The sequence below is a fragment of the Chroicocephalus ridibundus genome, chromosome 6 (genome assembly GCF_963924245.1).
Source record: "Chroicocephalus ridibundus chromosome 6, bChrRid1.1, whole genome shotgun sequence".
In the NCBI taxonomy this organism is placed as follows: Eukaryota; Metazoa; Chordata; class Aves; order Charadriiformes; family Laridae; genus Chroicocephalus; species Chroicocephalus ridibundus.
The window spans coordinates 69,335,995-69,358,536 of record NC_086289.1 but is presented as its reverse complement, the minus strand read 5'-3'; the positions used below and the strand labels follow the sequence as shown (position 1 = coordinate 69,358,536).

The 22,542-nt window shown below is 40.2% G+C and overlaps 1 protein-coding gene across 2 annotated transcripts in view; it reads left to right on the top strand.

Annotated features, from left to right (window-relative positions):
* The window catches only part of SI (sucrase-isomaltase), a 50,800-nt gene extending 29,078 nt beyond the window's left edge, over window positions 1-21,722 (top strand). For both annotated transcript variants that reach the window (XM_063338214.1, XM_063338215.1), the window contains 22 exons: window positions 512-666; window positions 1,870-2,038; window positions 2,913-3,009; window positions 3,115-3,227; window positions 3,330-3,455; window positions 4,257-4,385; window positions 4,502-4,609; window positions 4,891-4,953; window positions 5,220-5,354; window positions 5,859-5,943; window positions 6,865-7,003; window positions 10,832-10,965; window positions 11,387-11,421; window positions 11,513-11,629; window positions 12,918-13,066; window positions 13,959-14,043; window positions 14,139-14,195; window positions 14,866-14,990; window positions 15,275-15,363; window positions 16,819-16,868; window positions 19,008-19,178; window positions 20,457-21,722. In XM_063338214.1, the coding sequence (XP_063194284.1) occupies window positions 512-666; window positions 1,870-2,038; window positions 2,913-3,009; window positions 3,115-3,227; window positions 3,330-3,455; window positions 4,257-4,385; window positions 4,502-4,609; window positions 4,891-4,953; window positions 5,220-5,354; window positions 5,859-5,943; window positions 6,865-7,003; window positions 10,832-10,965; window positions 11,387-11,421; window positions 11,513-11,629; window positions 12,918-13,066; window positions 13,959-14,043; window positions 14,139-14,195; window positions 14,866-14,990; window positions 15,275-15,363; window positions 16,819-16,868; window positions 19,008-19,178; window positions 20,457-20,519 (2,394 nt within the window). In that variant the 3' untranslated portion in view covers window positions 20,520-21,722. The remainder of the gene's footprint in view (window positions 1-511; window positions 667-1,869; window positions 2,039-2,912; window positions 3,010-3,114; window positions 3,228-3,329; window positions 3,456-4,256; window positions 4,386-4,501; window positions 4,610-4,890; window positions 4,954-5,219; window positions 5,355-5,858; window positions 5,944-6,864; window positions 7,004-10,831; window positions 10,966-11,386; window positions 11,422-11,512; window positions 11,630-12,917; window positions 13,067-13,958; window positions 14,044-14,138; window positions 14,196-14,865; window positions 14,991-15,274; window positions 15,364-16,818; window positions 16,869-19,007; window positions 19,179-20,456) is intronic.
* Window positions 21,723-22,542: the final 820 nt, after the last annotated feature.

The window sequence follows — 22,542 nt, the reverse complement described above, 5'->3', positions numbered from 1 at the left end:
TACAGGTAAATTTATCTATAAACGTTATCATGACTGTACAGTTTATTTTTGCCTTAATCATTCTACTTCTAAAATTTTTAATACACTATTGTTTAGATTATGATATATTACTGTTCATTTAATTATACTGAAGTATGTGTGATGCTTTAAAATGGTCAAGCATCAAAAACTAACTTCTGTCAGTTTTCAGAATACAGAAAACTTTCAAATGAATATCTTAAAGTTGGCTAAAAGATTAAATATATACACCTATATTGTAAATATAGGTATATATTTTAAATCCCAAAGATTTGTTTTGTTTTGTTTTGCTTTGGTTTGGTTTGGTTTGGTTTTTTTCCTCCAAATCAAATACTATGAAAGAATTGGTTAAAGAATATGCCTTGAAAGAAAATATTCATCTCAGCCAGTGTTTTCAACAAATTTCTGTATTCATTTTAGTTCAGATTTCTATCACTGTAGCTAAGATTTCAAACAACTCATTCATTGAAATTAATTGACTTTTACTTTGTAGATTTATGATTATCAAAATGCACGATATGAGGTTCCAATACCACTAGATCTCCCAAGCTCCCCAACGAGCACAGACAACGAAAGACTTTATGAAGTATCAGTTCAGACAAAACCATTTGGTATACAGGTTCGGCGCAAAAGCACAGGAACAGTCATGTAAGCCATAATCGTTTTATTTTATTTCTCTTGGTTTTGTTAGCTCTTTTCAAGCCAAACCATTTTCTTGGGTACTGCTTTTTAAATACCTCAAGACTGGCTTATGTATCCTTCCCATGAAACGGCTCTGTCTGCCAAATGCTGCTCCAGCAGAGATGGCTTCATCATTGCATAAAGAGAGCACTGACCAGGAGGTGCCCTGAGCAATATCCTATTTTTTCTTGTCATTATCTAACGTTTTTCCCGTCACTTCATAGTCTGACATTTGCTAAAAGTTCTCTACAACATGTTGAAGCGCAGAACATAAACAACTCCAAAACCTGCTTCTTCTGTAGTTCCCAAGTATACACTTCCTAAAATTTTCCTTAGGTGACCACAATGTTGATCATTAAGGACTGCTCATTTTGTTTAATTTTAGGGAACACTTAGGAAAAAAAATAGAAGAAAGTAGTGTCTCAACTAACTTGCAGATAGATTTTGGTAACGTGACAGCTAATAAGTCTGACAGGAGCTTCATTTTTTTCCTTGATTAAAGTTAAGTCAGAGCTAGAAAACAGAGAAAAATGATGTTAGCACTTGTGTGTGTTATGTTTTTTATTAAAAAAAACCCCATTCTTATGTCATTTTTTAAAGTACTCAAAACTTAATTGTAAGCTGAGTTGCTTTTTGCCAACCAGAGCAATCATTCAAACTGCAATTCAGCCTCCTGTAATGATGTAATTCTTTGGCAGCGCATCATCAGGTTGCAGTTTGGTTTCCAACTGTAAAGATGCTGATTTACAACAAATGAGACCTATAAATACAGTTTCAGTGTAATCTGCACAAAAAGTCCAGTGAACTGTAAAAAGCACCTTATTTACTATATTCCATGTGGCACCAAGGATCGGTCTGTGAGGAAAATACGATCATACTCTCTTGAAACACGTTTTCTCACTGAATTGCCGGAATATCATGCAACTTGCCGTATATTATCCCTGTGCATAATATATAACCCTCTGAGAGACTGAGAGGACTTTGTGTCTCTAGACTGTGTATCAAATTCTCAGACATCCTCATTTCGCATGTTTTAAGTTTCTCTATAACTGTAACAGTTTTATTCTGCCTTTATTGAAGAGTGAGAGTAGCCTAAAAAAAGCGTCTGCCAGCTAAACACAGCACTGAAGATGCTATATTCTTGTTTTTATTTTCCTCTTTCCATTTTAGCTGGGATTCGCAGCTACCCACTTTCACGTTCAGCGACATGTTCATTCAGATTTCTACCCGCTTAGCTTCCCAATATATATATGGATTTGGAGAAAATGAGCACACCATGTTTCGACGTAACATGAGCTGGCACTCCTGGGGAATGTTCACAAGGGACCAGCCTCCTACTGTAAGTAGAAGCAAATATGGCTTTTGGACCAATGAGGCTAATGTGTGGAGGTGTTCAGCAGGATTTAAAGTCCAGTGGATGTTTGCTGGTACCGGACACACCTATTGGCTTTGATTGCATTTATCGTGGCTTATAATTTGGGTGGTGTCTCAATGACAACGCACTTCTCCAAACCTATCCTTCGCAACCAGCAAGACCAATGTTTGGAGGTCCTGAGTCAGATATCAGAAGACAACAAATGGCTTAGAAACAGCAGTGCATTCCTCCTTTTTTTAATTCTCCTCAGTTAATTATTCTGAAAGCTAGATATGAGTCAGGACAACTCCTACTACTACGGGATTAAATTTGTACTTCCAGCAGTAAACCAGAAATCTTATGTCTATGTGTATACTTGTGTCATTTCCTACGAGATAGCACAATGTTTCCAGTTTGCAGGGAATGACCAATGAAACAGTGGTGGTTAATTATAGCTCTAATTTCCAGTTCACATTTCAATATATTTTTGAGTAAATGAAACATAACAGAATGTCACCAGCATCTCCTGATCATACAGACACCTGCTAATGTTTGAAAAGAAGGGAAAGTTTTGTCCTGTGGAAGCGCTTTCTCATTAGCAAGTTTTAAAGGCAGTAATACCTTTGCTTTCCTTCCTGCCTGGTCAATCTGAACAAGACTGACTCAAATTGTGAAGTTGAAAGTGATCTTCTAAAGATATGTTTTGTACTTATGTAGAGTGTAAGTATATATTTTTGGAGGTTATTTGTTGTGTATTTGGCAGTTGTGTGTCTGGTCTTTTATTAAATTTATTAATAAATGTAAATAAGTGAATACTTGTGATGCTTCCCCAGGAAAATGTATTTTACTTTGTTTGCAGTACCACTTGAACTCCTATGGTCACCATCCATTTTACATGGCTCTGGAAGAAGATGGCAATGCCCATGGTGTTCTCCTGCTTAACAGCAACGCAATGGGTAAGAAAATCTTCACTTTATTTTCTCAATGTTTTTTATGGTCAGTGTTTTGCAACAGTGGCTAATCCAGGCATCCTTTTCTCATTTCACTTCTTCCATTTCCAGATGTGACGGTCCAGCCAACCCCTGCCCTGACATACCGCACCACTGGAGGAATTCTTGACTTCTACATGGTTTTAGGCCCAACGCCAGAACTTGTTGTTCAGGAGTACACTGCAGTAGGATTCTTACTCTCTTACAAACTAATATTGGTTTTTGTTTGCTTGGTTTGTTTGTTTTGTTTTCACCTACTCACCACAAATATTCTGTCTTATTTTTAGCTGATTGGACGACCAGTCATGCCACCCTACTGGTCTTTGGGATTCCAGTTGTGCCGCTATGGATACAGGAATGACTCAGAAATCGCCCAACTGGTGGAGGACATGAAGAGAGCTGACATTCCCCTTGTACGCTGCTAGCAGTTAACGTTTGAGCTCAAGCCTGAATTTTTGATTTCAGAGTATTAACTAAGCCCATTTAAACACAAAACCAAAAACCAACGAAAAAAACTCACCACCATGGTAGAGTAGAGCAGACTATGTTTTATGCCAGAGCTGAACATCTCTGTACACTCTGGGCCATGTTAAATTTAGGCCTTAGGTTGCTTTATTTTCCTTATCGTTCATACCAAAGAGGCACCCAGATGCCTTAGTCAGTCATGGGCTCTCACCATGCTGGCTATGAAGGGGCAGTGATCAACAAGAAAAAAGAGCAGAAAAGAAAATGAAGCAGCATCGTTTCAATGGTATATTGCTCTGTGTCAAGTTAGTTATGATTTGGCACGGGTTTTTGTTGGAAAGTTGGAATAGCACATAGATCTCACAAAATTATACTGTAAAACCAATGTGACTCATTTTAAATGTAATTAACATCACTGTTTCAATGCAGAACAACTGTTTCCTTATAGATATGGTAGCATACATGCAGTTTCTGTGTACTTACACATATGTACAAATCCAGGACTTTTTTATCTATCATATTAATTTCTACCCTCAAACTAGATGCAGTAGTGAAAAGTTTATTTTGTATTGGACTTGCTGATAGGTTGTATAATATTCATTTAATAGCTTTACCTTAAAGTTACAGATGCTTCCAATTTTACAGTTCAAAAGTTCAGTAGTTCACTTATTTTAGCAGATTTTCAATAAATATATGTTTGGGGAAAAAGAAAAAATTCATTTTACATTAATTGTTTTTGTGAACCGCAGGATGTCCAATATGTAGATATTGACCATATGGAAAGGCAACTGGACTTCACCATTGACGCACGCTTTGCTGGATTACCGGCTCTGATTAACAGAATAAAAGAACAAGGAATGAGATTTATCATTATCCTGGTCAGTTTTGAATACTGCATTTAAATTTCAATATATCATTGCTGAATGCAGCATATATTCAACAGCGTTTCTGAACTTGTTTTTTGAACATAAGGGTAAATGTGTTTTTATTGTAGGATCCAGCCATCTCTGGAAATGAAACCGATTATCCTGCCTTCTCAAGAGGTGTGGAGGAAGACGTCTTCATAAAATGGCCCAGTACCAATGACATTATATATTCCAAGGTACTGTTCTTAAAAAGATGATGACAGCAGAGGCATGCTGTATCCAAGAGAGCAACACGTCAGCCTAGACTTCAGTGCTAGCCACAGGGGGAAAGTGCTAATGCTATATTCATGCCTGGCTGTAAATGACACATTGAATAAATACTACAAACTGAATTGTCTTCAGTTTGTGTTGTCTTCCACATAGGTATCAGGGAAGAAAATGGTTATATCTGTCCATTGCTGATGCTCGGTTTACATTCAGTGTGGTTTGATTATTTTAAAATGTTCTTTGTCCTCAGGTCTGGCCATTCCTTCCCGATGTACAAGTAAATGAGTCACTGCCTGAGCAAACCCAAATAAAGGTAAACGTTGATACAATTTGGTTATGGACTCAAATCTAGACAGAGTAGCACACGAATTAAAGAAAATAGCAGCAAACTAGTTGGTAATTCTAGTGGGAGGAATAAGGTGCAGAAACTGGCTAGCCTTCCTAACAGAGCTAAAAATTTTAGGGAACAAGTAATTTATTTTTTTTTTTAATTTTTAAATTTTTAAAACAAATTCCAACATTTTAACAGCAGGTTGCTTTCAGTCCTGTATCTGTTTTGGTTTCCTACTATTTTTACAGCTCTATGGAGCACACGTTGCTTTCCCAGACTTCTTCCGCAATTCCACAGTGGCGTGGTGGAAGAGAGAAATCCTGGAGTTCTACAACAATCCCACCGATGCCTCAAGAAGCATCAAGTTTGATGGCCTGTGGATTGTAAGTGTAGAAACACATTCCATTTCTGGAATATTTTTTTCCTCTGCCAGACACTAGCAGAGTGCACCACATTTCACATATACGTACTGCTGTTGAAGCTCAGGGGATATCTGGCGTTAAATTGCCATTAAGTGAAATAAAAAAACTAGGCAGAAGGGAAAGCAAGCAGAGCACCAGGCAGAACCTGAGCCCCCAGCCAAAGGCCCCACTTTGGCTCTAGGTTGCACACTTGCGGTGCCTCAGTGCATCATGACTCCACTGTGACACTGTCTGCACGGGGAAAACGGAGTCCAGACTCACTGTTCTTCCCTTGAAACACTTTGCGTCTCCCTGTTCCTGCACCATGCCACAGGTGAACGTCTGAAGAAAACATAGAACGGTAGCCTGAGACTGCACCTGCAAGGGTTCCTGAGGACTTCTACAATGCTACTTGTTTGTAATTTAGAATTTAGTGTGTTTTATAAATGTGTAGCAAATACCATCAGGTTTTCTCTGTGTTTTTAGGACATGAATGAACCCGCAGCTTTTATGAATGGCGCCATTGGTGGGTGTAGAAATGACCTCCTAAATATGCCACCATACATACCTAGTAAGTCTGATCACTCCTTAAAAAAGTTTTAAGTCGATCTGGTTACTATGTAATTTCGTATATGGTATATGTGGCTTAAATGCCTGAAGTTAGGTATATAAAACCACAACTCTTAACTGAAAGTGGGCCTTTATTTCTGAGATTATGGGCACACTTCAACCCCATCTGTTTCAGTGGGAGCAGTAACAGCATGGCACCTTTTAAAACTAAAATTATTTCCAGCCACTTGTCTGCATATGGATTTTGATACCTATTTTATATCTAGGTGCTTTGCTTTAGGTACGGTAGAGAATGTAGTTCTCTGTTTTGGTTTTCTCGGATGAATAATAAAACTAATTAAAAATTTAGAAAAGATCATTGTGTCTCTTCTCATTACCATTTATCTGTACAGTCAAATACTTGAAATACTTAGCTTTCTTAGCGTCGCTTTACTTAAGTACTCATGTAAAGTAGTACTAATCAATAATTATTAATGGTTTATTAGCATACTCCTGTTGCTTACTGTTTCTTCGGTTCTTAAGAATGATTTCTCATAAATCGTCAGGAAGTTAATATTCAGACACAGACCGTACCCTGTGCCACACACATTTTTCTGTTTATATGGATGATATGACAATGTTTACAAAGATGTGGAGTATCTTCTGAATTTGGATATATGCTGTTTACTTTTTAAGCCTCTTCAGCAAGAGCATCTGTAACTGAGCTAGTAACACACTTACAGACCCAGATGCCCACATAGGAATATTTGAAATATTCCATTTTGGAAATGCTATTTTTATAATTACAAATAAATAAATGACAGTATATATGTCTAAAAGTGAGCGAAGGCCAAAGAAATTATGAAAATTCAGAAAAAGTAACTCAAATCATTATTGAATATTCATTATTTAAAATTAATATTTTTTGTTCCCTTCCTGTTAGATTTGGGATACCGGTCAGAAGGATTAGCTTTCAAAACACCATGCATGGAAGGGCAACAATATCTTCCAGACGGTACCCCAGTTAGACACTATGATGTCCACAGCCTTTATGGATGGTCACAAACAAAACCTACCCTAGAGTAAGTGAAATTCGTGTAAGTTGTGTATGTTTCCAAAATATGTAGCAAATGAGTATTCTGTGTCTACAGTCTTACGGCTAAAACTTCCAACAGTTTATTTAACATGCCTGAGAAATCTTTGGTTTTATCCTAATATCTGTGATTCTTCACTTCATCCAGAAGTGGAGTTTGGAGGTCAGAAGTTTGAGCAGCAGTGCCAGAGCTCTCGCAGTTGGTATTATTCAGTCCTGTCACTGCTCACTTAGCGCAGTGCTCTCGGCCCTGGCGCACGCAGGGCGATATGGACCTGAGCTGCTGGAAAGGATGTGCAGGAGAAGGTGAGGTGGGTCTGTGCAGGCCTGAGCTGGAGCTGTGCTTCCGTGGTTTCACTGAGATAAACACCTTCTGTGACTGGAGCTAGCTAGAAGAGAAAACAAACACCCACTCGAGCATGTCTATACCCACAGCTGTATCACTGACTGTCTCAGGGCAAGCAGGCAAAGTCTTTATTTTGAGTTTAGCAGCTTTAAAATCCCTGACCCTGAGCAGACACGATTGTCCAGGTGCGATTTAAAGACAGTTCACCCAAGTCTGATATTAAGAAACTTGCCGCTCACCGAGCTGGGGAGTAATTCTTGGTCTACCAGTTCTGAGGGCTTCATCCATATAAATGTTATGCTGTGCAAGCGAAATTGCTGACCTGTTTTATGAAATAAGATGGCCACGGTGCATGTTGAATTTGGATGTAGTTACTCACCATCGAGCTTTTCCTTGTCCCAACACAACATGCTGCCTTTTCAGCAGAGATTTCTATTACGAGACAGGCATCAAGGCTGTCCCGGGGCGATGCTCTGCATTGTAAACGGCAAAAGTCAGTCAAAAGACACTGCTCGGATACTCGTTCCCAAGGCAGAATGGAGAACAGTTCTGAACATTTTAATCAACTGTTGGGAACAATAATTACTCAATGATAGTCTCCCATAATTGCTGTAATTAAAATATAAAATGCCTTTTGTTTCCAGGTTTTGCTGGGGTAGCCCGGTTTATTCCTAGGATTGATATTGTTTTCGCCTTACGCTCTACATCTAGTGAGGGAAAACGAATACAGAGTTTTAACAATGTTAATTTAAGATAGGCTTGCTTATGTCCTCTAATTAAAATAAATTTAGTAGTAGTGAAAAGGGGAAACAGTGGCTTTTGAAATGCAAACTGCGTGCACAGGGCTTTACTTTTAAGAATTTATTTCCTCCGTTTCAAGGCAGACGTCGTTATCTGCTCCTTTCTGAAGAGTACCCCAGCCTGCTGTAGATAACGTCTGATCTAATGATAATGTATCTGTGCCATTTCATTTCCAATTCAACGAGTAAGCAAGGAAACAGTGTTTCTTTTTAAGTCTTAATGACCTTAAAGCCCTGGGTAACTTTGATATTACCATAAAGAAAGACGATGTCAAGGCTGCTTGAATTTTTGACGGAGCGGATGTTATATTTGGCAGCGTGCCATTGCAGCTCTGACGGTCAAGGCAGGAGTGAAATTGCTGACAGGACAGGAAGGAACGTCGGATTCCTCTTGTGTCAGCCAAATCACATGGGATTTGGGCATTGTAAGGCGACAACAATTTAACTGTAAAAGGAATATTGGCATTCTTTCTGTGTATTAGGTATGAACTGAAATGTAGGGAAATATTGAAATGTTTAGAAAAATGTGATTTCAAAAAAAATAATATGTGCGTGTGTGTGTGTGTGTATATATATATATATATCAGCTCCCAATTTATTGTTTGGTACTCACTGAAGGAGTAATTGTGCAACTGAAGACGTGCTGTAATAATAATTTATTCTAATACTAAACCGTCCAAAGAGGAAGATCGGTTGAACACAAAACTCACAAAAGCCTATAACTTAAAACCAAGCAGCAATTTTTGATGTAATGATGTAATTTCAGTTCTCCATCCATTCGACAGAGGAAGCTTCTGGATAGGGGCTTAATGCTGTTCTTTCGTAATGAGGCTTTTGCATAGGCGTGAAAGCCAGAACCCTCACGAGTGAGTGTAGTGACCGTTTGGAGGTAAATTCAGGCTCTGTGACATGAGTAATTGCTTTTCATGGCTACAGCTGTGCCTCAGTCCTGAAGCAGAGAGCTGGCACCTCCAGTCGGCAAAATACTCGGGCTGTGCTCAGCCTCGAGCAGTTCTACGCGTGACACACACTTCTTTACTTTTGAAATTTTACCTGCAATTTCCAAAGCATTGCTGAAGTGGGGTAAACAGGCAGAGGCTGAAAACATTTGCTAGTATGTTACAAAGAAATAAAAGATACTGGAAAACTTACTGTTTCTCTTAGAAGAAATAATTACAGCACATTAGTCTAGTTTAATTGCGACGGTAACTTAAGTGACTTGTGTATTTTTACTGTAATTATAGTGTCACTAAAGCTGCAAATCCTGTAGAAAAATAAATAAATAGTGCCTTATTGAAGCAGCTGTTTAGGCAGTTATTGTGAAGCTAGCAGTGGAGAGCAGTGTGAGTTAATCAGTGTAGCTTTCTTACTAGTATCGTGATTTAGTATTTTGTCGTAATGATTCACAGTATGTGCTCATGGCTGCAAAGGAATTGTTCTGAGGAAGCGGAGCAGGAATGCAGCCGTGCCAGTCACATCGCACAGACCAACAGCGCAGAGTGCAGAGCAAGGTGCTCCTACTCTTGGTGGAGCAACTAGAAAGCATAAATTCCCCTGAACTCAGCTCTTTATTTTTTTCCCCCTAAAGCTTAATTGGTTGCCTTTGCAGGTACTTTGTCGTAATGGCCAAGGCTTTAGTTGTTTTGGGTTTTTTTTAATTATTTGAGGTAATGCGGTTAATTGGTTAATCAGTTCTCCATTTGTCTGTTCACATCCACACCTTGGGGGCCTCAGGAGCTTTTCTCCTGAGTCATTGGCAAGCCGCCCTCTTCCCTCTCAACAGCAAGGATCCTGAGCAAGGCTCTTGGGTTTCAGTGCCAGAGCATCTTGAAAAGTCCATGACAGTCCTTGCCTGGTTTTTTTTGAGTTTTTTTTGTCTGTAATTTGGGAAAGAGAAGTACCATCATCCTCAAAAGCTACTAACCTCTGGTTGAAATCTCTTCTGCGTATGAGGAGGCCAAATGCGATCAGATGAGGACATCAGCTAATGCCAAGGTAGTCACACACATTGGTAGTGACTCCTTAGCTGCGAGGTCTGTTACCTGCCCTGAGCTGAAAAAATACTGATTTAATATGTTTGCTTTTAGGCCAATCCATGTTGGTCATTTCACATTGATATCATGTCATATTGGTGTTTCTGAAGTCTCTATAGATCCATGACATTTTTTTTGTTTCAATACCTTTTTGGCAACTGGAGTCCAATATTCCTGTCACATCTGTTTTCCCACTTATGATCTTTTTTGTATGTATTTTGTTAAATGATTATTAACTGTTGCCTCAAGTTTAAGTTACTTTAAGAAAGGAACGATGTGTCCTGGACCACATTGTGAAACCCTTAGAAAATGTGCAAGTTGGGCTACGTTCATATTTTCCCACACAGTAATTAGTTTGAGCTGGAAATCTGTATTTTAGCACCTCCTTGTTTTGCCACTTCTCTTTCCAGCAACAGGTTGGCTGACACTGCTGACTTCCCGTGCGTGTGTGAAACACAGTGAATTGCTGCAAAAAGCACATCTGGATTGGATGTATGCATATTTATGCATACAACAAGGCCGCCCTTCCCTATGAAAATATAAGCCCTTATGTGTATTTTCAAAGACCATCTTATGTAATAAGTTCTCGTGTAATATTTCACACGTAATTTGGTTTTGTTGTCTATTTTCAATGTCAGGGCTTTGCAGAATGTCACCAGGGAGCGTGGGATAGTTATCACCCGTTCCACCTATCCCAGTAGTGGAAGATGGGCAGGACACTGGCTTGGCGATAACACTGCAGCTTGGGATCAGCTAGCCAAGTCTGTTATTGGTACGTAGAAGGAAAAGGATCTGTATTCAATTTACTGTGTGCAGTTATTTCTTTTCCTTTACCTAATTGCTTTTAGCATTCATGTGGTTCTAGCTGAAATAAGTCCTTTAGTTCTGCAACCAGAATGCTTTTTTTACTTCTTCAATTCTGCACCGGGTGCTGGGAGCTCTTTTATTCCTTTGGGACTTGCCACCTTCACGCCCTGTGTCCTGCTACTCATTTCTTCGTTTGCTCCTGACCAACCAGCTTCCATCTTTCTGTAAGAGAAAAACATGACACATTAGAAAAAACATGAGGTTTGCGTTTGTTTGGTTTTTTCCTGCTCATTCAGCATTACAATATGTATTATCTATGTAACCATTAGCACACCAAAGGGGAAGAAAAAACCCAGCTGGTAATGTTGAATTATTCTTCCTTTCAGGTATGATGGAGTTCAGTCTCTTTGGAATATCCTATGTAAGTTAATGAGTTATTACCTTACATTTCATTATCTTGATGCTGTACAAGAATTTATAATATTCCAATTGGATCATTTTTAAACTTTCAGACAGGAGCTGATATCTGTGGCTTCTTCAAAGACTCTGAGTATGAGCTGTGTCTTCGCTGGATGCAGCTGGGTGCGTTTTACCCATATTCGAGGAATCACAATGAGAAAGGAACAAGGGTGAGTCACAATTTTTTAATGACTGTTAACGGCTGTGCCTTTGCAACACACATGTAGAGATCAGCCAGAACATCACACAAGCTGGCCTGGCTCAAAAAAAAAAAGGTACTTTTCTAGCAAAATGGACAAGAAAAGAACACATTTGGCTCTTTATCAAATAAAAACTGCCTTTATTTATATTTATTTATAGCTCTGCGGTAAGCCTCCCCCTCGCCTGGGAGGTTTTATGCCCACAGAGGGGCGGCTCTGGGATTCAGACCACTTGAAGGAAGCGTGTTCTGTTTGCTTTGGCTCAATCAAACTCCTACATATTTTTCCCTGTATGCTATTTTTATTTAAACGCACTACACCAGAAAGACTAAAATAGAGCGCTTTCATGGCAATCGCACAGAAAGGAGCAAAACTGACCTTGGTGCTCTCAGCCCTAATTGTCCATAATTATACAACAAGTGAGGAAATGGAAGAGTGTAATAAGATTCTGGAGTAAGACTCGGCAATTTCTGTGCTTTGCACATTTGCCACCATCAGATATTGTATTTCTTTAAAGAGTAAAGGAAAATAATGGCCTAAATGTAGGTCTCTGCTGGCTAAGGACTATATTGTAGAAAGCTGTAAAACAAGATAACTGGAAAAATAATAAAAAAAAAGAAACAGCACTTCTATTCCAGTTAAAGCTTCAGGTCCAGTGGAGTAGAGCTATTTCTATGGCGTATATCTAATGGATTAAAGTCTCCTTTTCAAAACTGTGTGCTTTATCTTGCAGCGGCACACCTTTCGATAGGACTTTTAAAGCCTTTAAAAATGCAGACGCAGGGTTATCATGTTGCTTCCAGTCCTACCCAATTTGCCTAGGTATTGTTCAATACATTTAATAAAGCTTGGAAGTGCTCCCTGACATCAGTCATTAGTGCTTCGGTCTCTTCTTGCAGGTCCTGAGTGCTGCCCTGCAGAAAAGAGGGATAATAAATTATGTACACTGGCATGTGTCACGCCTTCGGGCCACTTTGCATTAGATGTTTTTTACGGTACTTCCCCCCCAGGTTTTTCTGACCTTCCCTCTTTCGAGTTCCCTTCCTAGGGCTGACAGTTGTTAGTTGTCACTTACTCCTTAATTGAAGAGGGAACAGATGAAGGTGCTCTAGTTTGGAGGAGAAATTGAAGTGTCTTGTGAACATTAGTCAATTCTTTGACCTGTTCTTTGGCTTTTTGGTTTTGGTTTGGGGTTTTTTTTTAATGTTTTCTGAATAAAACAATCCAGCATGACTAACAAGGGTCTCTTCTCTTTCAGAGGCAAGATCCTGCTTCCTGGAACTCAACATTCGAGACCATTTCCAGGAATGTGCTGAATATAAGATACACCCTGCTGCCCTATCTCTACACGTTAATGTATGATGCCCATGCCCATGGCAGCACTGTGATCCGCCCCATGCTCCATGAGTACGTGTGACTCCTTTGCTCTCCTTATCAGGAATTTCCACTAAAACTTCTGTAGTTACGACCCTCCTGACCATAAAATTTTCTCTTAGTTACTGCAATTTTCCTTTCAACAAAAAAGCACAAGACTGAGAATAGGAGCTTTCACTATCAAGTGTCACTTGAATAGCGATAGTTTTCCACTTTTCATTCTACACAATTGAACATTTGCTTCTCCAGGAGTAAGATTTAAATTTTAAAGCTCACCCCTAACCTCCTGAAGAGCAAGCAATGAAAAAGTTTGATCTGATGAGCATATACAGAATGTATGTGTCCAAGCTGATATAGCAGATTTTTTTTTTAAAAAAAATGTTGTTAGACACATAAAGCCTTCTTTGTTCCTGGTCAAGAAGGGCAGTACCTGCAAAAGCTTTAAGTCCTTCTATTAAAACATGTGGTCTATTATCTACATGCATACCTTGGCCGAGGAACAATGGGTTGTTTGCATGTATTGACTTGCTTTTTTCAAAGCAACTGCCTAAGAAAACAGTGGCACAAATTAGGAAGTGGTTGCCAAGGCTGTCCACAGCCTAATCTTATTATTGCTAACGCCGGCCAAGCACAATGGATCTTCTGGGTTTTGTGATCTAAATATACTGAAAAGCAAATGCAAGGAAATGGCAAAAAAAGAAAGCTAAGTAATAGCTTGCATTCCTCTAATGATTTTCACATTAGGATCTTTATGCGTTCCTGGCAAGCATTAATTGATCTATGAATTATTAATACTAGAATAAAGACGAGGAAATAGTAGATACCAGAAATAGTAGATTCAATTACTGACAAAAATAACTTACCGAGGGAACACTTCGGAAAAGTTCACCACCCAATGTCTACTCAATTTTCTGTTAACTTGCAGGTTTGTGCAAGACAGAACAACCTGGGAAATATATGAGCAGTTCCTTTGGGGCCCTGCGCTGCTCATCAGCCCTGTGATGCACCAGGTACGTTCATAAGCACTTACGAAAATATTTAAGCCCCCTTAGCCAAACTTCACTTTTTGATTTAAGGTACCTAAAACATGTATGTTTAATTCCAGAATGCTGTAACAGTGAATGCTTACTTACCCAATGCCCGCTGGTATGATTACTACACAGTAAGTCATTTTAAAAATGATATGTTATATGTCTTCTTCACAGTGCTGTTCAGGCAGAAGCAGGGTGTGCTGAGAAGGGTGGTGAGGTGTGAACCCTCCCTCTCCCTTTTACAAACTTGCATTCAGTATCAGTTCTTAGCATCCAATACTAATACTAACCAGTATGAGTTCTTAACATCTTTTTAGCTGATAAAAAAAAAAAAAAATCATTGATTCCTGTATAATGATGTAATAATGACCACAGTTTCAGGGTAAATTAAAAGACGATAAAACCTTTAATTTGAAGTCCTTCTATTAACTTTTTTAACCCTCAAATGATATACACAATGTCTTTGTAAGGAATCCTGGAATGGAGAAAGACAGAGCAGGTTTAGCCTCAACATATTTCACAGAAAATAAGAAAAGCTTTGGTAACAGGAAGAGCAGACATCGAAAATCATTTCATTAATCACAAGTTGTATTTCACCTGACTGGCCCCTTTGGTTCAGCTGTGGTCAAGCCAGTCTTTTACAGATACAGAATTTCAGAGTTTCTCTTAAAAACATTATGTAGTTACTATTGCAGTAACAACTGATTAATCTGTCTAGCAAAAAAGGATCATTTCATTCTAAAAAAAACCTGTAAAGTGAGGGCAATTCAGTAGTAGACATTTTTATTTTTTCATAAATAGGATGAAGATATTGGCGTTAGGGGACAATTCACACTTTTACCAGCTCCTTTGGACCATATCAACCTGCATATCCGAGGTGGATACATCCTTGCTTGGCAAACACCTGCTAATACAACCTTTTACAGGTAAGATTAAATTAAAATTTACAATTTGGTTTTGCACAATTGCATATAAATGCTACCAGTCCCCAGAGAAGCTGCATGTATGAGAGCACAGCAACTTTATGGCTGGTTTTTCTTTTGGTTTCCTCCTAATGGTCTCCTAAAAATTTAATAGCATGAGCTTAGGAAGATGAGTAAGAGAGATCGATTGAGTGGCATACAATATTTCTTAAAAAATTCTAACATTGGATAAATATGAAAGAGGATTAGCTGAGGAAACTGAGAAAACATTATTCCATTTTCCATAGCCGGAAAAACCCGATGGGACTCACTGTTGCTTTGAGCGACTCACTGGCTGCAGAAGGACGGCTTTACTGGGATGATGGGGTTCGCATTGGTATGTATGGTGCTTCTTGCTTTATAAAATGCTTTTTTTGCTGTGAGGATGGTCAAACACTGCAGCAGGTTGCCCAGAGAGGCTGTGGAGCCTCCACTCTAGGAGGTATTCAAAGCCCAAATGAAAACAGACCAGACAAAACCCAAGGATATGAACTGGGGAGAGATGAAACAAATTACAGCAGTCCCTGAAAACCAAATAATGCTCAGTAGCCGACTTTGGAGCTTTCTGCCTGCAGTTTTAAACAATAACACCGTTGTCAAAGAGGAAACTGCAAGCTGTACAAAACTGCATCGCTTGGCCATCACCTTGGAAAAGAAGTGGTGGTGGTTGCTTCTGCCTTAGACGTCCTCAGTGGAGCGTGGGGTGCTCGAGGAGGAGCAGGAGACACAGATGGAAATGATGGACTTTGGCCAAAGCAATCACGTTTCTGGAGGACATATCCGAACATGCCTTCCGAGACAAAACTGAAATTAAACCTTCAGATTAGCATAATTTTCCCGATTTAAATGGCATAATGTTATGATTTATAGAATTAATATGTTGTATGAATGAAATTGTGCTCTGGACCTAAGGCAACACAGATAACAAAGATTTGTTCTCAAAGCTATGGGAGCCATAAGCATAGATTATGTGGGAAGTTTTAACTCATTTCCTCAACACGACTACATTTAAATTGTCTTCAGATAAGAGATACTTAGATGCCATTTATCCTTCTCATCCAGAGCGTATTACCCTTGTAACAGCAATAAGCCATCACCTGAGACTACTGCAAGTAATGCAGAAAGTGGTGTTCTTTTGCGTACTGATGTGTAGGGAAGTTTGCAGGATGGTGTTAGTCTATTTTGAGGTGCTTCCCACACCCCACTGCCTGTTAGCACTGGAACTCAGAAATGATGGCTATGTTTATGGAAGTCTGATGGTAAGTGAAGGCAGCATAGATTATAAAGTGCATCTCACCAGGATGCCCGTGATCTCTTTTCGTTAGTGCAGGAAGGTGAGAACCTACAACGCCCCTGATTATTAGCACTACTTTGAGTTCATTTAGTGCTGAATAGTAAAATATACAACAGTGATTTCAAAGAGGCAACAATGTCTATCATGGTCATGTGTAACTGGACAGTGAAGAGAGGTGGATGTGGGAAACATCTCCCATGCCTTCTTCAGCGAGAAACTTTTTTCTCTCGCTGGTCTTAATGCCCTTGATCTTCCTCATGCTGTGATTTTTTATATTACCTCTAAAATATTCTTACGCAGGCAGTCCTATAAGAAAGAATTTTACAGCTAAAAACACATGCCTTCTGGAAATAAAGAACTGTTCTTTATTTATGTACAGATGGACATACCATATATTTGTGTATAGTATACGGACACAATTCTTGAACTGAAATTTTGACAATGCGTTAACTAAAGTAAATAGCGAACGCATTTTATTTTATTCTTTCTCTCTAACAGATGCATATGAAGATGGCGTGTATCTGCTAACATCATTTACTGCTAATCAGGTATATAATGCTATCACAGTTTCTGAATAATCACTTTAGGTGATTATTATATTTTTAACTATAGGTATTTTAATTTGGGACTTCCTAATGTCTACAAATCCCACCCTAACATTAATTTGTGCTCACGATCTAATAGATTACAAGTAATATGATTAAACTGTGTTAAGAACAAATTTAAGAATGAGTCCGAAGATACCATTTCAGCACGTTGTTAAATAAGGTGTATACTTATGGCATTGCAATTTCTGATGTAATTCTGAAAGTACAAGTTTATTTCATAAATGATTTCTATAATGTGAAAGCACCTATCAGTGCAGAACATCTGGAGCATGCAGACGGGTCAAAACAGCTGTGCCAGGAAAACCAGCCCTGGCTGGTGAAAAGGAAGCTGGAGGTTGCAGAGATGTGGCTTTGACCCTGGCTTACAGCTACAGAGAAATAACTCTGCCCAGCAAAGAATTTGGGTTTCTTCTCAACAACGGGCACCTTAAATTTTTCCCAACCCATTTTGCAATTTCAGGGTCCTTCTTGCTGTTTGCTACCTTGTTGGTCAAACTATGTCGCTGCTCCAAAAAGAAAGAAAAGTTGTCAGGGTCAGGAGGGGGACATTTCTGTTAGTAATGCATTTGCCCATGTTCACTGTAGAATGTATTTATTGTATGCAATCTTAGTTCTGGGAGGAAGCAGTAGAATACAGTGTCATTGGAAACCACTAAAGAAGTCACTCTCTAAAACAGCAAAGAGAGGGGGAACAGGACCTGGCCCATTCACGAGTCCTACTCATACGCTGCCACCACAAACCAGAGATGTCTTTGTGGTTGAGCCATAAACTTGAGTCCTGGTCCTAGGATGCGCGCGTTGACCCCAGACACCTCTCACATCCCTTCGGAGATGGTGGGTTTTGCTGCTGTGGCCATGCCCATGAGGTGCAGCCTGACGGGAGAGCAGGGAAAGCAGCTTTGGCCCAGCCACAGCTCTGCAGAGCGGCCGGTGTGGAGTCACCGCCTCAGTTCAGGATTGCTTTTTCTCTTTATTCTTCAACACCAAAAACCTGGCATGCATTCCTGAGTAACGAAGTCAATGAACACGAGCGTTTATTTTAAGTACCGGCGTTTCTAGGATGTCAGGTTTCAATTTTTATCATAACCAGTTGAATACCTGGAATTAAATTAGACTGTAATTATGTGGACTTTTGGTTTAAAAGAAATGCTTTTTCTATTGTAATAGAAAATACACTTTTGTTATTTCATTAGTTTTCCAGGGTGCCAGAATGTCTTCTAGTTTTATCCACACTGTTCTTTCTTCTCATTTAATTCTGTCTTTGTCAAATAATTGAATGTTAATTGCTAAGGAAGAGAAGTTTGTTTTGCTAATATTCAGTATTTGCAGTTGCAAGGAGATTATAAAATAAGTGCACCTTCTCCTGCTCTTACAGAAAGGTGGTAAGGAAAAGCGTAATTAAAGAGGTCTTGAATCAACGAACAAAGAAAAATACTCACACTAAAAGTAATACCCTCTAAGCACTAAATATGCAGAATTACACCATAGCACAATTGCATGGGATCCCCCTTGGGCTCTGATCCAGCAGGAACCATCTCTGGGCTGCTGAACGTGGCATTCTCTCCCTGGAGACCTACTGGACCTGGGTACACCTGAAAGAAACCGTGTGCCCATACTGTATTTAAAATCACAGCAACTGGAAACGAGAGGGGACCTGTGAGTGCCGAGGGAGATGATGGGGGTGGAGGAGCTGCTCTGTGAGGACATAAAGCAGGAGAGCAGAGCCTGGATCAGGCCTCATAGAAGCCAGGAGCTGAGGCTGCGACAGTGACAGAGGGGTTTGTCCGTGCAGCACTTGCTGCTCGCCTCAGGGGTTAAGAGCAACTCCTTGCTTCACTCCTCGCATCCATCGCCTGAGTGGCAATTGAATACACAGCGGAGCCCATGACCTAGCCAGATAAACAACGTGAAGAAAACTGAAGGCTTCAACATTTGCAAAATAAGTAACAGCATACAAGTATTTAAAAAAAAAATAATTAAAAAAATAGGAAGAGAGGAAAGCAAGTGAAAAGCTCAAGTGGACTTGTACCAGTCTAATGACAATCTCCAATATCATTTTTTTTTTCCTTTTCCTTTCAGAATGTTTTAGATATCAGGGTTTTGCGTCACGGTTACACCGATCCAAACAACTTAAAGTTTACTGAAATTAAAGTCCTGGGGGTGCCCACCAGTGTTACGCAGGTGACCGTATCGCAGAACGGCGGGACAATCCCATCGCCTCACGCCGTGAACTACAATAGCACCAAGAAGGTGAGATGCCGTTTGCAGGGTAATGCCACCTTCACAACTGCGCATGCGCTCTTCAGCCTTTGGAGATTCAGCCCTCAGCTGTAATACCACATATTAAAATACATTTCAATAAGATACATAAACTACCATCAGGTCATGTTTATATAACACACTGTTCAATATATAGTAAATAGTGTGCAGTAAGTGTGGTAGAGCTTTTAAGCATAGAAATTACTGTCGAGGAACCCAAACCGCTTCTGACATTGGAAAAGTGATGGACTTTGGTTTGTGCTTGGTTCCCGCTCTTCCCAATAGCTGACTTGCAACCTGTGAGATCTGAAGGAACGAAAAGCAACTACAACTATTTTCATAGTCTCTACACGACCCCGTTGTCAGTCTTGTCCAATGGCATTTTCATTTCCCAGCCCTGTTTGCCTACCGCCGTTTCTTATTCGACACTCCCATTTCGGCTGGAGGCACTGCGGCACAGGGCTCCTCCATCCGCAAGTCAAATCCCACTTCCTCTAAAGTTGTCGGCATACCTTCCACCAACTTCCGAGCACCGGGGTTTCCATCTGCATGGCTTGTGCCTCTCCAGGACGCTCCTCCCCTCCCGCCTCCCCAGATAATCAAGTCGAGCACTCCTCGAGGCAGCTGAAATAAATGTATATAATTGTAACGCTGTTCAAGGCGTCGCTCCTACGGAGCATCCTTCAAACACGAACAGAACTGCCGAGGCGTGTCTTGTCAGCTTTCCGCTCGAGGGAGACCGCCTGACCTCTTCTGCTATTGGGTTCTTATCACCCTTCCTTTGAAACTCAGTATTCTACTAAGTCTTAGTCCTTCCTCTCTTTCAGTGGAAAGCCAGAACTATATAAGTTTTGTACACAGCCAAAAACATGAGTTAAAAATGTAATTGTTAAAAATGTATTTCATTCTGCTGTTGACTTTCGGATGGGGAAAAAAAAAAAAAAGGGAATTCATACGCACCGTCGAATTACAGTATTTCCCAAGTTTTGCTGCTTTTTAAAAATTCCTTTATTTTTTTTAAAAATAAAAGGAATCCGAGTTTTAAAAGGGCTTCTGAATGAAGGGAAAGGATCAGAGCCTCATCATCAGACATCCCAAACCTATGCTGGTTAAACTATGTTTATAGCGACACAAACACAAAGGCAAAGGGAGAGCAGTAAGTTCTTGTAACCTCAAATGAGAAGCCACCATCTCTACTGAAGACAGAAAAAGCAGTGGATCTTCAGAGCAGAGTTACTAATTGTTCATTTTGTTTGTTTTTTTTCACAGCTCCTGACAATTACCGGGCTTCAACTTGATTTAGGCAAAGAGTACACTCTGCAGTGGAGCTAAAACGCCTGCAAAACAACATTGGCCATGCCCACGAATTTTCTCATTGTTTTAAAACTACCTTTCAATTTTTCAGCTTTCCAAGTGCCTCTTTGGCATCTTAGAATACTTTTTACTATAAAAATATACTAGTTAGTCGGTTCATATTGCGGTACTATGTGTATAAAGCAGTCACGTTTCAGTATTGTTGAAGGCGAACTACAGGCTCTCGGTGGGATGCAAAATCTGTACTTTGAACAGTATGGCACTTCAGTCTAACTTCACCTTTCACAACCGACAGTACAACTCCGCGTTTTCTCAGAGGAGAATTTCTGGCTGACTTGATGCGCGACAAATTTTGTAAAAAAAGGATATGGTTGGTGTTCCCTGCGTGGACCTGTGGCCATAAATCTGCCTATATATACATTTCATCTTAATTTTGATTATGCCTATGTAAGTCACTACTACAGAGAAGTATTTGAGGCTAGATGAAGTAAAAGTAAATGTTTTCAGATTAGTGCTTTAGCGTGAAACGATGTTTCAAGCTGTTGATCTGTAAAATACTAAGGTACTTTCTAAAGTAATTTTAAGGGGTTTTTAGCCAGGCATTTGTGTTCCCCGGTGTTTTGATCTAAAGTTGTAAAATTAAACCTGAAGTCTTGAGGTTGACTAATGAATGTTGGTCTCCGAGTGTTTATTTCACTGAAGGAAACGTTGTGGTACGTTTACTATAACAGCAATTCACGTTAAAGGCTTTTTCTATCCCAGGAGTGCAGCGTATGAGCTAAACAGATTGGTAAAGGGTATTTACAGTTAAATTTGATGGGATAAACTGCTGTCAGAGGTAGTGGTAATCTCCAGTGACTGTGCTTAAGATTCATTTTAAAGATTCCTCTCTGCTTTAAAACTTTGTAGTAAAAGAGCTAAGTAGCCAACATCGCCTAGGCGGATCAGTGTAATTACAGGGCTGAATTTACTGAAACTTCCCCCTCAATGATCAAATATGATCAATAACGATCAAATTGGCAATCCAGAGAAGATGATCATTCAGGTCTAAAGTTCCATTCTGAGCAATATTTTTGTCTGAAGGAACAAACGACCCTGTTTCTCCAGAGCCAGCCGTGACCAGCTGCGTAAGGAGCAGACGCAGGGACACGTCCCCTGGTTGCGGGGAGGGGCCGTGCAGGTCACTGAGCCTCCGACCCCTTCCCTCTCACGTCATGCCCTACCACTCGGCCTCCCCCCAGCTGACATGTGAAAGGGCAGGTACAGCCAAAGGCTTCCAAGAGCTTATTTTCATCATTTTCCTTATTATTAATTTTATCCAGGGAACCTCGCTGTTCTGTTTTCTTGGCTTTGAGAGGCTTGGCATGCCAGCTGCAGTGCCCGCGTTTCAGCCACAGGGGAAGGCTTTTACCGAGTCCCCAGGATAATAATCCATGCGGAACTCACACAGACTGAGAAATCACAGCTTCAAACACGCGTTGTCCACCTCAGGGAGGTGCTCCCTGCTGCATCTCTTCCAAAGGGCCCGGGAAATGCGCATCCCCTCCTGCCGCCTGTACGAGCACCCACAGCCCAGCCTGGCCCACAGCTCACTCCTGAAGCATCTGCGCAGCGTCACGGTCCTTAGCTGGAGACCAAAGAAGGTACGTGCTGAACCGGGTGGCATTTTCCTCAGGTTGAAAGTAGTGCTTCATGCAGTGCTTCTCTTCGGGTCAGATACGCGCACGAGCTGTGACGCATCTCCTGCGGCGGGAAGTCCCATGAAAGTCCAGGAGCCGCGCTGAGCAGCGGGGCAGTTTTCAACGGAATTACGTGAGCAGCCACAAAGATACTCCTTGTGTTGAGAACGGGATTTTTTGAGTATCGCTCTCTGCGTGGTTTGACTTTTTAGCACTGAAAATAATCACTCGTAAAGGCACGATACCTAAAGACACAAAACCTTCCCTGAAAGCCATAAAGTTCTGCTTTCGCTGTACTTTTTCTGGACTTTATTGGCTGCTGTCCTGGGCATTCCTAAAAAACAAATCAAAGAAAACACTTA